Below are 13,478 nucleotides of genomic sequence, written 5' to 3'. Positions count from 1 at the left end.
ATTCACACAGCCGCTGCTGATAACAACAACAACTTGTATTAATATAGCCTTTAACGTAGTCAAACGTCCAAGATGCTTGATACCATGGCGATGCCATGGCATACAAGGCTATGGGCCTAGTGCTGGAAAATGGGATTAGAATAGTTAGATACTTGTTTGACCGGCGCAGACTCGATGGGCCGAAGGGCCTTTTTTTGTGCTGTAGACCTCTATGACTCTAAGGCGACCATGGAAAGGTGCGACACTTCATTAGCATATTTAAATCAGATTCCCATAGTTCCATTGGGAGCCCAATTTCAAATTCATGACTGCCGTGCAGGTTTCCAATGGCTCAGGAAACTCAGTAGAGGTGGAAGATGCAAGCTCCACAGAGTAAGTGCCTTTTACGGCATTCCTTTTCGGCCAGGATGAGCAGGTCTTCGACCTACAACTTGTCAGTTAGTGACTGTCCCCAGTCCCATTTGTTAACTTTTCCCACCCTCCTCTGGCTCTGATCAGTAATCATTTCCCCATCTCCTGATCACCAGGAATTATCCCCAAAGGTCCCTCTGGCTGTAGCCTCCTGCTGCTGATGATCTTTCATGCCCATCGACCAGTCTGTCAACTTGCCTGACAGCCAGGCCGGAACCAACAGAAGACGAGGGCCTGCCATTAGGTTTGACAGGACCTTGCCAGGTTTTTGCCTGCTTTTGGCCTCGCTGGCCCCCTCCCCATAATTATCAGGGCCCATGAGTAACTGGATTGAATGACTTATAAGCTGCTTACTAGGAGACCTTTTCATGTTTCTGTATTACCTCAGTGAAGATCTTTTCTAACATCAAAGAGTTTTTTCTTTTTATTTTGCAATAAAAGGGGAAATGTTTGACCAGCAGTGCACTATATCCAAGATTCCAAGATATGAAATGGATAAGGTTACAGTTTGGATTATGGACTCAATCGAGGAAATTTACCTGTTCAAGTGAGAATGGGTAGAAATTGTTGGGAGCATGCTCACATCCTATATGCTTCTATTTTGCAGTATAGAGCTAAGCCCCACTAGATTCAGTATCCTCATGATGATCTAAAATGAAGTACGGCAAGCTTGCACTCAACACCTGGGGCAGAATTTTCTGCCTGTCGGGTGGGCGGGCCCGACCCAATCTCCAGCAGGCGGGGAGCCGATCCCTGCCATTTTACGTGGGTAGGCCAATTAAGGCCCGCCTAGCGTGACATCCGGTGGGAAGCGCTATGCGCTTCCTGTGCAGGCTGGGGGGGGCGGGGGGGGGGGGGATTCCCCAAGAGCGAGAGTGCGCTTTCTCGCGCATGTGCATGAAAGAGTGCGCATCTCCCTGAGGCTAAGTGCTGCCTCAGGGAGATCACTGACACTTTTAAAAAGATTAAAAATACAAAAATAAAATCCTTAACACGTCCCCTTCATGTGACAATGGCCCCATGAGATGGGACATGTTCATAAATTACAGCAAAACTTTATTAAACTGTTTAAAACCCTGCATGAAACCTCATCCCACCGGTGGATGAGGTTTCATGTTTTTTCTATTGCCCGCCGGGGCTCCTGGCCTGCCCGCCAACCTTAAGGTTGGACGGGCAGGTCCTTTAATTGCTTAAATGATCCTGTCAATAGCCTCAATTGGCCATTGACAGGTCGGCGGGCCGTCAGCTGATTTTGCCGCGCCCCCGCCTTCCTGAAAATTTAAATGGGGCGGGATGATGTCGGGGGTTCCCCCCAACATCATCCTGCGTCATTTTACGCGTCAGCGAGCAGGCCCTGCCCCCTGCTCGCCGACGGCAAAATTCTGCCCCTGGGCAACATGGATAGCAACACGTAAACATTTAATGCAATCAGCTGAAATTTCTCTTTCTCTTTTTTTGCACCCAAAAGTTATCTGCTAACTTAGCAGAGTGGTAAATTTCAGATGACTGCCTTCAATTAAGCATTTACATATCACAATTTCATGGCTTAACTTCAGTGCCTCAGGTCTTGGAATAAACCCCAGTTTAGTGACAAAAGATGCCTTTGTTTTTAGTGTAAACTGTCCAGTGCTGTGTCGAAAATGTGGTGCCTGACACGAACAAGCATTATTGTGGCAAATTGTGAATACTGTGAATGCGTGCAGAACTGCGGGTTATCTTGCAGTCTTCCATTCTCAGCATGGAATCTCCCTAATCAGGAATTGGGAACTATAGTGACCCAGCCCCATCTCCACGACTGCCCTGGCTACCAGAGGGACTCAGTATTGGGAAGAATTCCTTGCAAAAATACCCCAAACCTGCACCATCCGTGGTTCAATAAATCTTCGGCTATAGTACGATGAACAACGTGATTCCAAAATGAAATTTGTAGGCTTTTTTTAATTTGTTCATGGAATGTGGGGGTCGCTGGCTTGACCAGCATTTATTGCCCATCCCTAATTGCCCTTGAGCAGGTGGTGGTGAGCTGCCTTCTTGAACGACTGCCATCCATGTGTTTTAGGAGCACCCACAGTGCTGTTAGGGAGGGAGTTTCTGGGTTTTGACCCAGCAACAGTGAAGGAATGGTGATATATTTCCAAGTCAGGATGGTGTGTGGTTTGGAGGGGAACTTGCAGATGTTGGTGTTTCCGTGTATCTGCTATCTGTATCCTCCTCAGTGGTAGAGGTTTTAGGTTTGGAAGACACTATCGAAGGGGCTTTGGTGAGTTGCTGCAGTACTTCCTGTAGATGATACACTCTGCTGCTACTTTGCGTGGGTGGTGGAGGGCGTGGCAGTTGAAGGCAGAGGATGGGGTGCCAGTCAAGCGGACTGCTTTGTCCTGAATGGTGCTAAACTTGTTTTGTGTTATTGGAGCTGCACTCATCCAGGCAAATGGAGACTATTCCATCACGCTCCTGACTTGAGCCTTACAGATAGTAGACAGGCTTAGGGAAGTCATGGGTGAATTACTCTCCGCAGGATTCCCAGCCTCTGACCTTCTCTTGTAGCCACAGTATTTATGTGGCTGGTCAAGTTCAGTTTCTGGTCAATGGTAACCCCCCCCAGGATGTTGATAGTGGAGGATTCAGCGATCGTAATGCCATTGAATGCCAAGGGGTGATGGTTAGATTCCCTTTTGTTAGAGACGTTCATTGCCTGGCACTTGTATGGCACAAATGTTACCTGCCACTTATCAGCCCAAGCCTGAATTTTATCCAGGTCTTGCTGTATTTGGCCACAAACTGCTTCAGTGTCTGAGGAGTCACAAATGGTGCTAAACATTTTGCAACCATCTGCAAACACCTCCAATTCTGACTTTATGATTGAGGGCATGTCATTGATGAAGCAACTGAAGACGGTTGGGCCGAGGACACTACCCTGAGGAACACCTGCAGTGATGTCCTGGAACTGAGATGACTGACCTCCAATAACCACAACATCTTCCTTTGCACTAGGCATGACTCCAACCAGTGGAAAGTTTTCCCTCTGATTCCCATTGACTCCAGTTTTGCTAGGGCTCCTTGTTTCCACACTCAGTCAATTGCTGCCTTGATGTCAAGGGCAGTTACTCTCACCTCACTTCTGGAGTTCAGCTCTGTTGTCCATGTTTGAACCAAGGCTGTATTGAGGTCAGGAGCTGAATGGCCCTGGCGGAACCCAAACTGGGCGTCGGTGAACAGATTATTGCTGAGTAAGTGCCACTTGGTCGCACCGTCGAGGACACCTTTCATCCCTTTACTGATGATCAAGGGTAGACTGATGTGACTGTAATTGGCCTGGTTAAATTTGTCCTACTTTTCGTGAGTTGAGATTGTGATTATGCCATGACCTTACAACAAGCTGTCCCAGACAATATTGATGCAACTGGCTGCAGTCAGCAGATTTGTACATAAAAAAGATATATATGATCTATTTTATCATCTGGCTGAGGTCACAAATATTTAGCTATCACTTCTTGATAGATTTGCTCTCAGCGCCAAGAATATGTCCATTGAAATAAATGGTGGTAAATAGACTTTTCATAGAAGTTGATGGTTAATGGGCATTTTGAAACCCTTGAGAATTTTGGCTAGTATTGTGTGTGTGTGCATGTGCACGCATGTGTGTGTGTCCAAGCATCTTTCTATGTTTACTTTTGGTGTAACTTTTTAATCCATTTTTGCTTTCAAACATTCTGAAATTAGGGATAATGCTGCAGGAGTTAGATGCAGAGTAAAGCTCTTGTTAGATATTTCTTTCAGTACTCTTTAATCCTGCCCCACTCCATCATTTTCTGTTCCCTATTGTCAGCCACCATAAGGCTTTTCCAATTCAGATTGTTAATCCAGCATAGAAGTATGGGCAATTTTACAGCGTACGTATGCATCTAATGTAAAGTCTGCAGGATGTTTAGACCCTCCAAATTCATTTCACTTAGCATTGCTGCAGCTGTTAGAGAGATGCTTTCACCTTATAAGTTTTGAAACCAAAAGCCTTAGAGGAGCAGTGACAGTATACAGCAACTTGCATTTACATAGCACTGTTAACCTACTAAACCACCCCAAGACACTTCACAGGAGCATTAACAAACAAAATTTGAAAACAAGCCACATTGTAGGACAGGTGACCAAAAGCTTGGTTAAAACTGTAGATTTTAAGCAGCATTTTAAAGGAGGGGAGAGGCAGAGAGTGTTAAAGAGGGACTTCCAGAGCTGAGGGCCTAGACAGCTGAAGGCATGGTGATCAACGGGGTGGTGACAGTCACAGATGTGCAAGAGGCTAGAATTTGAGGAGCGCAGAAATCACACAGGGTTGTTAAGCTGGAGGAGACTACAGAGATAGAAAGGACGAGGTCATGGATGGATTTGAAATCAAGAATGAGAATTTTAAAATCGAGGGGTTGTTGCACTGAGAGCCAGTAAAGGCCAGCAAGCACAGGAGTGACGGCTGAGCTGTTCTTGGTGTGAGTTAGGACACATCCTGCAGAGTTTTAGATGAGTTGAAGTGTATGGAGCATGCAAGGTAGGAGGCTGGCCAGGGTAGCTAGGCTTGATAATTTCAATCCAGATTGAGATCCAGTGCTGATTTCTGACAAATATGAAACTTTACCTGATTCATATTGTTAATGCAACAAGGTGGCTTCTGTTTCCACAGGTGACATCAAACAGGAGCCAGGCGTATATCGGGAAGGACCGACTTACCAGCGCAGAGGCTCTCTCCAGCTTTGGCAATTTCTAGTGGCTCTGCTGGATGATCCAGCAAACTCGCACTTTATTGCATGGACGGGCCGCGGCATGGAGTTCAAACTCATTGAGCCAGAGGAGGTGGGTCTCCACTGTTAGCGCAACTGTAGTAAAAAGAAACAGGGTACCTAATCAGCAAGGCGAGGTTGGGGATTGAGAGAGTGATGAAAGGGGTAATGAAATATGGTGGTCAAGGCTCGTTTACAACAACTCAAAGTCAGAAAATTAGCCCTGCACTTCTAATCACAAATGAAAAAGTTGAATTATGGAATTGAGACTTGAGCACTTAACCTAGGCTGGCACTACAGAGCAGGACTGAGGGAGTACTATGCTGTTAGAGGTGCCACCTTTCAGCTGAGAAATTAAACTGATGCCCTGCCTGCCCTCTCTTGTGAACTTAAAGTACTCTTTCACCAACATTTAACCTTCAAGTAAATTCACCAAAAACAGAGTCCTAGAAATTGTTATCAGCCCATTTTCGAGAACAAAATATTAGGTCTGCTCCTAGCACAAGCCATGGCCTGAGACTCATCCAAAGTTGGGCCTTGGGCTTCATCGTAAAATAATTGTGAGTAATAGCAGATCCCAATTACTACTAGAGGCAACCTACCTGTTACTGACTTTCCAATTTGGGCTGGCTGCAATGCTGGCAGCGGCCTTCAGTTAAGTCCTCGGAACAGGGAGGGGAAGAGGTAGGAGAACAGAAAGGGGGCCAGTAGATCTTAATTTTTAGCTCATTATCTGGCTAATTATATTATTGCTGTTCGTGGGAGCTTGCTGTGCAGATTGGCTGCCACATTTCCTACATTATAACGTTATTCCACTTTAGTACGTTATTACTTGTGAAACACTTGAGGACATCCTGACATTGTGAAAGTCAGTATATAAATGCAGGTTGGTTTGGAGAGTTAACACCACAACCATTTGTTATAAGTTACCCCCCTAGCATTTCTGTGGCAGATTTAATTTATCTTCCAAAGGGTTTGTTTTTAAAATTCGTTGTCAGGATATGTGTGATATTTATTGCCCATTTCTAGTTGCCCTGTGGTAGCGATTTTAGCCTTCTTGAACCACTGCTATCCTTATGGTTAAATTGTACCCACAGTGGTGTTACATAGAGAATCCAGGATACTAACTAACCCAGTGACAATGAAGGAAAAGCAGCCCATGTCTAAATCAGGTAGGTGACTTGAAGGTGATGGTGCTCCCGTGATATTGCTGCCCTTGCCTTCTCAGTAATAGAAATCACAGGCTTTGAAGTATTGCCAAAATAACCTTTGTGATTTGCTGCAGTGTTTCCTGTAGAAATTGTATACTGTGGGCACAGTGGGCTAGTGGTAGAGGGCGGGAGGGTGGGGGTGGGGGGTTGATATTGAACTCAGTGGTCAATCAAGTGGACTGCATTGTCCTGGATAACCACAGAATTGTTACGGTGCAAAAGGAGGCCATTTGGCCCATCGTGTTTGCATTGGGTCTCCAAATGAGCATTATGACTTAGTGCCATTCTCCTGCGGGCTCACAGTGTGGCACATTAGCGTGTACTGGAAGCTACATAGAATAATACACAGGCCCTGTTCTTTGCAGCCAGAAAGAACATGTACATATATTGCGCCTGTTTCAGTTAAACAAAACAAGTGACATCAATTCGCTGACTCATTCCTCAGGGCAATGCCTTGACCAATCAGGGTCAAGCTGCCTGGGTTAAATCTCAAATAATGCTTGTCAGGTAACAGTCAGTCACATCACTGGTGCATTCTCCATGGCAACGCCACTTGTCAACCAATCAGCACTCTCTTCACATATAGTATAAATTGTTGTTTACCCCTTAGATTGATATTCTTGTGAGCCCCGATGAGTGCAAGACAAAAAGCTTTGACATGCCTCTTTTTACATAAATGCATTAATTGCTAGTATCACACAGTGTAGATTCACTCTATTTGTTACTTGACTCCAACAGATATGGTAAGTCTTCATATTGGAGGACTTTATACTCATGACCATTACAGGTCACAAACTGATGAAAACTGAAGAGATGACAAAAGAATCACATTGGCAAATTCCAATTATGACCATGACGCTTCAACCTTAGCACATACACACTGAGATCTGGCGTATGAATTCTGGCTCAGCATTTCAGAGAAGTCGTCAGATTTTTTTGAAACTTCTCCATTACAACCACTATCTATTAAATCTATCAAATACGAAATATATGTACATATAGGAGCAACTTTACTACATTGCACTTTTGGCAGGGAACCATGGCTACTGGGAGTACATAGCAGGGTTATCAGGATGTGGAATTTCTGGCAGCTGTGCAATCGGAAAAATGTGCCAAGAATGTGCTGGACACTGAGAGGTGAAGTTACACTCCAGTTTCCATGCAAATTCGTTAGCTTTAACCCGAGAGTGATATCTCCCGTGAATCAACATTATTGATCTTAATCTGTTAGAGATGGAAACAGAACATTTTCCAGAAGCACAATGGGGAGTGGGGTGGTCAGAAAATGAGCCATTATTTGACCCGTTCAATTTATAACCAAGTTAAACAGTATTTTCAGTAATAACAGTAGATTATGATGTGCCCAGGTACCTTTGCACCCAAGAATTTGGGCACAATGTGATGACCACCCCTGAATAGCACTATTGTCAGAAACTCACCATTTCCACCTGGGAGTCTGGCCAGTTTTGTGGCAAAGGGACTTTTCAAACAGCGTAAAGGATTGTGGAAATTCCAGCATAAAGTGTTCATGGGTGCAAACCAAGTACGTTTATAATTACGCAACCTCTTGTGCTATTTTATTTCATTACGTCCAGATTTGCTGTTGACTGGGAAAAGATGGTATTGAATCTCCATACCTAGAAATTTGAGGGTGCATTGCATATGATTTCCTTACTATTCATTTAAAGTGGTTTGAAAATCATCTACACCATGTGCCTGGATTGGGAGTTAAGGTTCTTCGCCAGAACCGTGATGTTAGAAAAGCAATCCCAATCTGTGTGAGTACGTTGGGATGTATTATTATTTTGATTTTAACAGCACCAGCCAGCATGGATGGTGGGTGAACAGGATGGGGACCGATGTTCCTTTTAAGCTTGACAGGTGCACAGCCATACCACAACTGGGAATGTGCTGTGCAGGGAACAAAAGGCCAGACACAATCAGCATTCCTTTTAAGGTGGACACATGCACAGCCGCACCTCCATCCTAAAGGGATTACAAGGTGCAACTAGCCAGTTGCACACAGCAAACAGTATTTAGAGGGAACAGTGATGAGGACAGGATTCTAATTGTGAACTTTTGCTCATCAATGTTCACTGAGGGCAAAATTGCCCTGAGGAAAAGTCTCAATATTAGCATCAATTCCAAATTTAGATCTATTCATTCAGAATCATGGCTTTGACACTGAATGGGTATTGACCCTGTCATGGAACCTATATTGTTTACAACATGCAACTCCACTTTGTAGTCAGGCACATGTATAAATTGAGGTAGCTTATCTGTGCTGCTGAGCCGTTCAGATGTAACCAAACAATACAACTGACAAAGGCCTCATAATTGTACATGTCAGGGAAACACTCAGTAAAGATGCAGCATTCTCCATCAGGTTTAATTACATCATTTGAAGGCTCTATGTCCAAGTTATAAAGCTTTTAAATTTGAACTGAACCTTGGTGGGATAGAGGTAGAACTTGACAAAAAGTTGGTTTCATGGAAGATTCTTCGATAAAGTAATTTAATGCTGAGCTAAACAATGGGTTCCTGTTAATGTTAGAGCTATACTGGGGCAGAAAATAACAGCTCTTTTTAAATTATCATGTTTGATATTTGAAAATACCCCTATATTTGCTGGCTTCACTTGGGATAATTGTGTACTTGTTCTCATAAATGAAATATTTGTTCACATGTTATTCATGGCAATAATTCTACTGAAGTCAGAATGATGCCTAAAAATGAAAAGAAATATTTTCTTCACCTTTTCCAGTATTTTCAGTCTAAGTGTGTAGTTGGACAGCACTGTCTCTAAACAGGGCCCTGGTCTCGGGAGTTTGTATCCCACGCAAAACTTTTGTTCCAAGTGCCTTTACAGCGTGAATTATTTTTTGAACTGAGTTGTTGGGAAGTTGCTGAAAACTGAGAGATAAGCAGAAAAAGAAACATGTCCAGACTAGCCTGGAGAAATGTTGCTCCCTCCTCCTCTGGCTGAGTTTGAAATGGCACTGATATCAGCTGTGGAGATGCCTGCATCTCTATCACCTTGTTTTTCTTTGAAGGAGAAGCATTGGCAGTTAGCAACAGTGAGAAGTTAATGGGCTTTGTCAATGACTGGAGCGAAATACAAAGGAGTGATTCAATCTAGCAGCTATGAGTTCACAAGCTGCAAAAGTGAATCTTGGATTGCTTTTGAACTTTAATGTAATAACAGTATTGCGTTACTGCTTTCAATTCACTGGCAAATATAAAGGGGAAGAAATTAATCATGGGTGGTGGTGCAAAATGTGTAGGTAATATATGGGTAGGTAATAGATGGTAATACGCAGCAGCTGGTACTTAATTCCATTGACAAGTAATGAAACTGAAGCCGGGATTTTCCATGCCCACCAGCGTCGGGTGTGTTCGATGGCGTGAACGGACAATATGGCGCGATTGGTTTCACAACGGTGTGAAACCAGTTTACGATCGTCCACTCAGCCCGCTAATGGTGAGCTGCATTTCCCGCCATCGGACGTCGGGAACCTCATTGTAATACATCAGCATATCATTATAAGGCCAGCCTGCTGGCTTGTCTGCTCATGTCGGCGGAAGACTCGCCGACGTGGTTCACAACAGCACATAAGCGACGTGCACCCGGTGGCCTGCACTTTGCTCGGGACTTCAAGGTTTATTTGCCTACCTCGCTGCTGTCGGCACTCGCAGTCATCAGTGCCAGGCTTCACAGTCAGCACCATATCACCGTTAGGGGACCTTACGGCAGGTCTCTACCTACCTGATCAGCCATATGCAGGTGGCTTTTCAATGGCTGCAGGGCAAGGTCTTGCTTGGGGAAGGGGAAGAAGTGGCCTCAGGCAAGAGAAGAGGCTGCAGGGCGAGGGCTGTACTGGGGGAGGAGGGTAGCTCAGGGTGTGTGTGGGGGCACATCTTGATCTGTTCAAGTGGCCTCAAGATGGTGAGGGCTGAGGAGGCAGTCTCCGAAGGAGATGAGGCCAGATGGAAATGTGAAGGTGTGTGTGTGAGAATGGGTGGTGATGTCCCTTGAACTGGCTGTGAGTGAGATGCCGGTGAATGTGTGATGGGCTTGAGTGTGTGAGCTTAGAGTGATGAGATGGTTGCCATATCCTGGCTGCACGGATGAGATCATTCATCCTCTATCTGCATTGGATGGCCAACTTTTTCTGTGCCACATTAGCACTGACCACTGCTGCTACCATAAGTCATACTGGATTGGTGATGCCACTGCCCATCCTGTAGCCAGAGTGGGGGTAGAGAAAGTCATTGTGGGCCTCTACGGTGTCCAAATGGCATTCCAGTGATGCATCACTAAACCTGGAGGTTGCAGTCTTTTTGCCTTTCATGGACATCTTTCCTGCAGTAGTTGTGGGCTGGAAACATTGAGATGTCTGTGCATGGCTGGACTTTAAAATATGGCACCCAGCATGACGAAGCGGTGAGGTGATGGTGTGGTGGGCGAAAGAGACCCCGCCCACCATGGAAACGGCGTGTTTCTCGGGAATGCGTAAGTAATGCGGCGGGATTGGCGTGGAAACCCACCATCGTGGCCGTTTACCCGCCTGCTACCGCACTTAGTGCAAATCTGGGACGATTCCGCCCTGAATATCGGACACTGCGCATAACTGCAGCCAACCCAACGCCACTCATTTTATGCGTGAGACCTATTTTTAGCCCAAAGTATTCTTTAATGATCTCTATTTTTAAATGATAATTTATGGATTTATTAGTTGTCTTGCTGTTTGCCGAAAGGATGGTAGGGGACAGAATGCAAGTTTAACGCTAATAAAGATGTTACACCTTGGTTATACTGTACATTATTGGTTGGAATGGCTCTGAAAAAGGCTGCAGTGTAGTCCTTGATGCATAGTATTAACATTTCATCCCTAAAACCATTTTGTAACCCCTTGACTACTGCTCCTTCTCAATGTGGAAGATTGCCCAGATATGCCCTGTCCACAAAAAACAGGACAAATCCAATCTGGCCAATTACTGCCCCACCAGCCTGATCTCATTCATCAGCAAAGTGATGGAAGCTGTTGTCGATAGTTTTATCAAATAGCACTTACTCACCAATAACCTGTTCATTGATGCTCAGCTTGGGTTCCACCAGGACCACTCGGCTTGAGACAGCATTGGTCCAAATGTGGAAAAAAAAAGTTGAATTGTAGACGTGAGGTGAGGGTAACTGCCTTTGACATCAAGGCAGCATTTGACTGAGTGTGGCATCAAGGAGTCCTCGCAAAATTGAAATCACTGGAAAAAAGGGGGAAAACTCTCCATTGGTTGGAGTCATACCTTGCATGAAGGAAGATGTTTGTTGGAGGCCATAAGACTTAGGAGCAGAAGTAGCCCATTTGGACCATCGAGTCTGCTCCGCCATTCAATGAGACCATGGCTGATCTGATAATCTTCAACTCTACTTTTGCCTTTTCCCCATAACCCTTGATTCCCTTACTGATTAAAAATTTGTCTATCTCAGCCTTGAATATATTTAATGACTCAGCCTTTATAGCCCCCTGTGGTAAAGAATTCCACAGATTAACAATCCTCTGAGAGAAGAAATTCCTCCTCATCTCTGTCTTAAATGGGCAACCCCTCGGTCTGAGATTATGCCTCCGGTCCTAGACCCTCCCACAAGGGGAAACAACCTCTCAGCATCTACGCTGTCAAGCCCCCTGAGAATCTTATATGTTTCAATAAGGTTGCCTCTCATTCTTCTAAACTCCAATGAGTACAGGCCCAACCTACTTAACCTCTCCTCATAAGAAAATCCGTCCATACCTGGGATCAACCTAGTGAACCTTCTCTGGACTGCCTCCAATGCCAGTAATCTCTCCTTAGATAATGGGACCAAAACTGTTCACAGTATTCTAGGTGTGTCTAACTAGTGCCTTGTATAGCTTTAGCAAGACTTCCCTATTTTTATATGCCATTCCCTTTGAAATAAAGGCTAACATTCCATTTGCCTTACCTATTACCTACTGAACTTGTACGCTAGCTTTTTGGGATTCATGCACGAGGACCCCCAAATCCCTCTGTGCTGCAGCTTTCTTCAGTCTTTCTCCATTTAAGTAATATTCAGCTCCTCTATTCTTCCTACCAAAGTGCATAACCTCATATTTTCCCACATTATATTCCATCTGCCACGTTTTTGCCCACTCAGTTAACCTGTCTATTTCCCTCTGTAGACTCTTTGTGTCATTCTCACCACTTGCCTTCCCACCTATTTTTGTGTGATCCGCAAACTTGGCGATAGTACATTCATTTCCCTCATCCAAGCCATAAATATATATTGTAAATAATTGTGACTCCAGCACTGATCCCTGTGGCACACCACTAGTTACAGGTTGCCATCCTGAAAATTCCTCCCTGTTTCCCAACCCTCGGGTCTTCTATTATTTAGCTAGTCCTCTGTCCATGCTAACATACTACCCCCAACACCATTGGCTCTTATCTTATTAAGTAGCCTTATGTGTGGTATCTTATCGAACGCCTTTTGGAAATCCAAATATATTACATCTACTGGTTCCCCTTTACCTATCCTGCTTGTTACCTCCTCGAAGAATTCTAATAATATTTGGCCATTCATCTCAGCCCCAGGATGTCGCTGCAGGGGTTCCTCAGAGTAGTGTCCTAGGCTCAACCATCTTCAGCTGCTTCATCATTGACCTTCTCTTCATCATAAGGTCAGAAGTGGAAATGTCCTCAAATGATTGCACAGTGTTGAAATCCATTCACAGTTCATCAAATAATGAAGCAGTTCATGCCCACATTCAGTCAAACTTGGCAGCACTAAGGTTAGCTTGATAAATGGCAATATAACATTCATACCACACATGTGCAAGACAATGACTATCTCCAACAAGAGAGAATCAAACCTCTTGACACTTCCAATGGCATTACTGTTACTGAACCCCACACCATCAATATCTTGGGGGATCACCATTGACCAGAAATTCAACTGGACCAGCCATATAAATACTTTGGCTACAAGAGCAGGTCAGAGGCTGGGAATTCTGTGGCAAAGAGCTCACCTCATAACTTCCCAAAGCCTGTCCACCATTTACATGGCAACAAG

General features: G+C 44.6%; 1 protein-coding gene across 3 annotated transcripts in view; it reads left to right on the top strand.

The window, feature by feature from the left end:
- etv1 (ETS variant transcription factor 1) overlaps positions 1 to 13,478 on the top strand; it is a 146,786-nt gene that overhangs the window by 122,812 nt on the left and 10,496 nt on the right. For all 3 annotated transcript variants that reach the window (XM_078538832.1, XM_078538831.1, XM_078538834.1), the window contains one exon: positions 5,084 to 5,253. In XM_078538832.1, coding sequence (XP_078394958.1) covers positions 5,084 to 5,253 — 170 coding nt within the window. The remainder of the gene's footprint in view (positions 1 to 5,083; positions 5,254 to 13,478) is intronic.

The sequence above is a fragment of the Cetorhinus maximus genome, chromosome 3, assembly GCF_964194155.1.
Source record: "Cetorhinus maximus chromosome 3, sCetMax3.hap1.1, whole genome shotgun sequence".
In the NCBI taxonomy this organism is placed as follows: Eukaryota; Metazoa; Chordata; class Chondrichthyes; order Lamniformes; family Cetorhinidae; genus Cetorhinus; species Cetorhinus maximus.
This window is presented reverse-complemented; position numbering and strand designations above follow the sequence as displayed.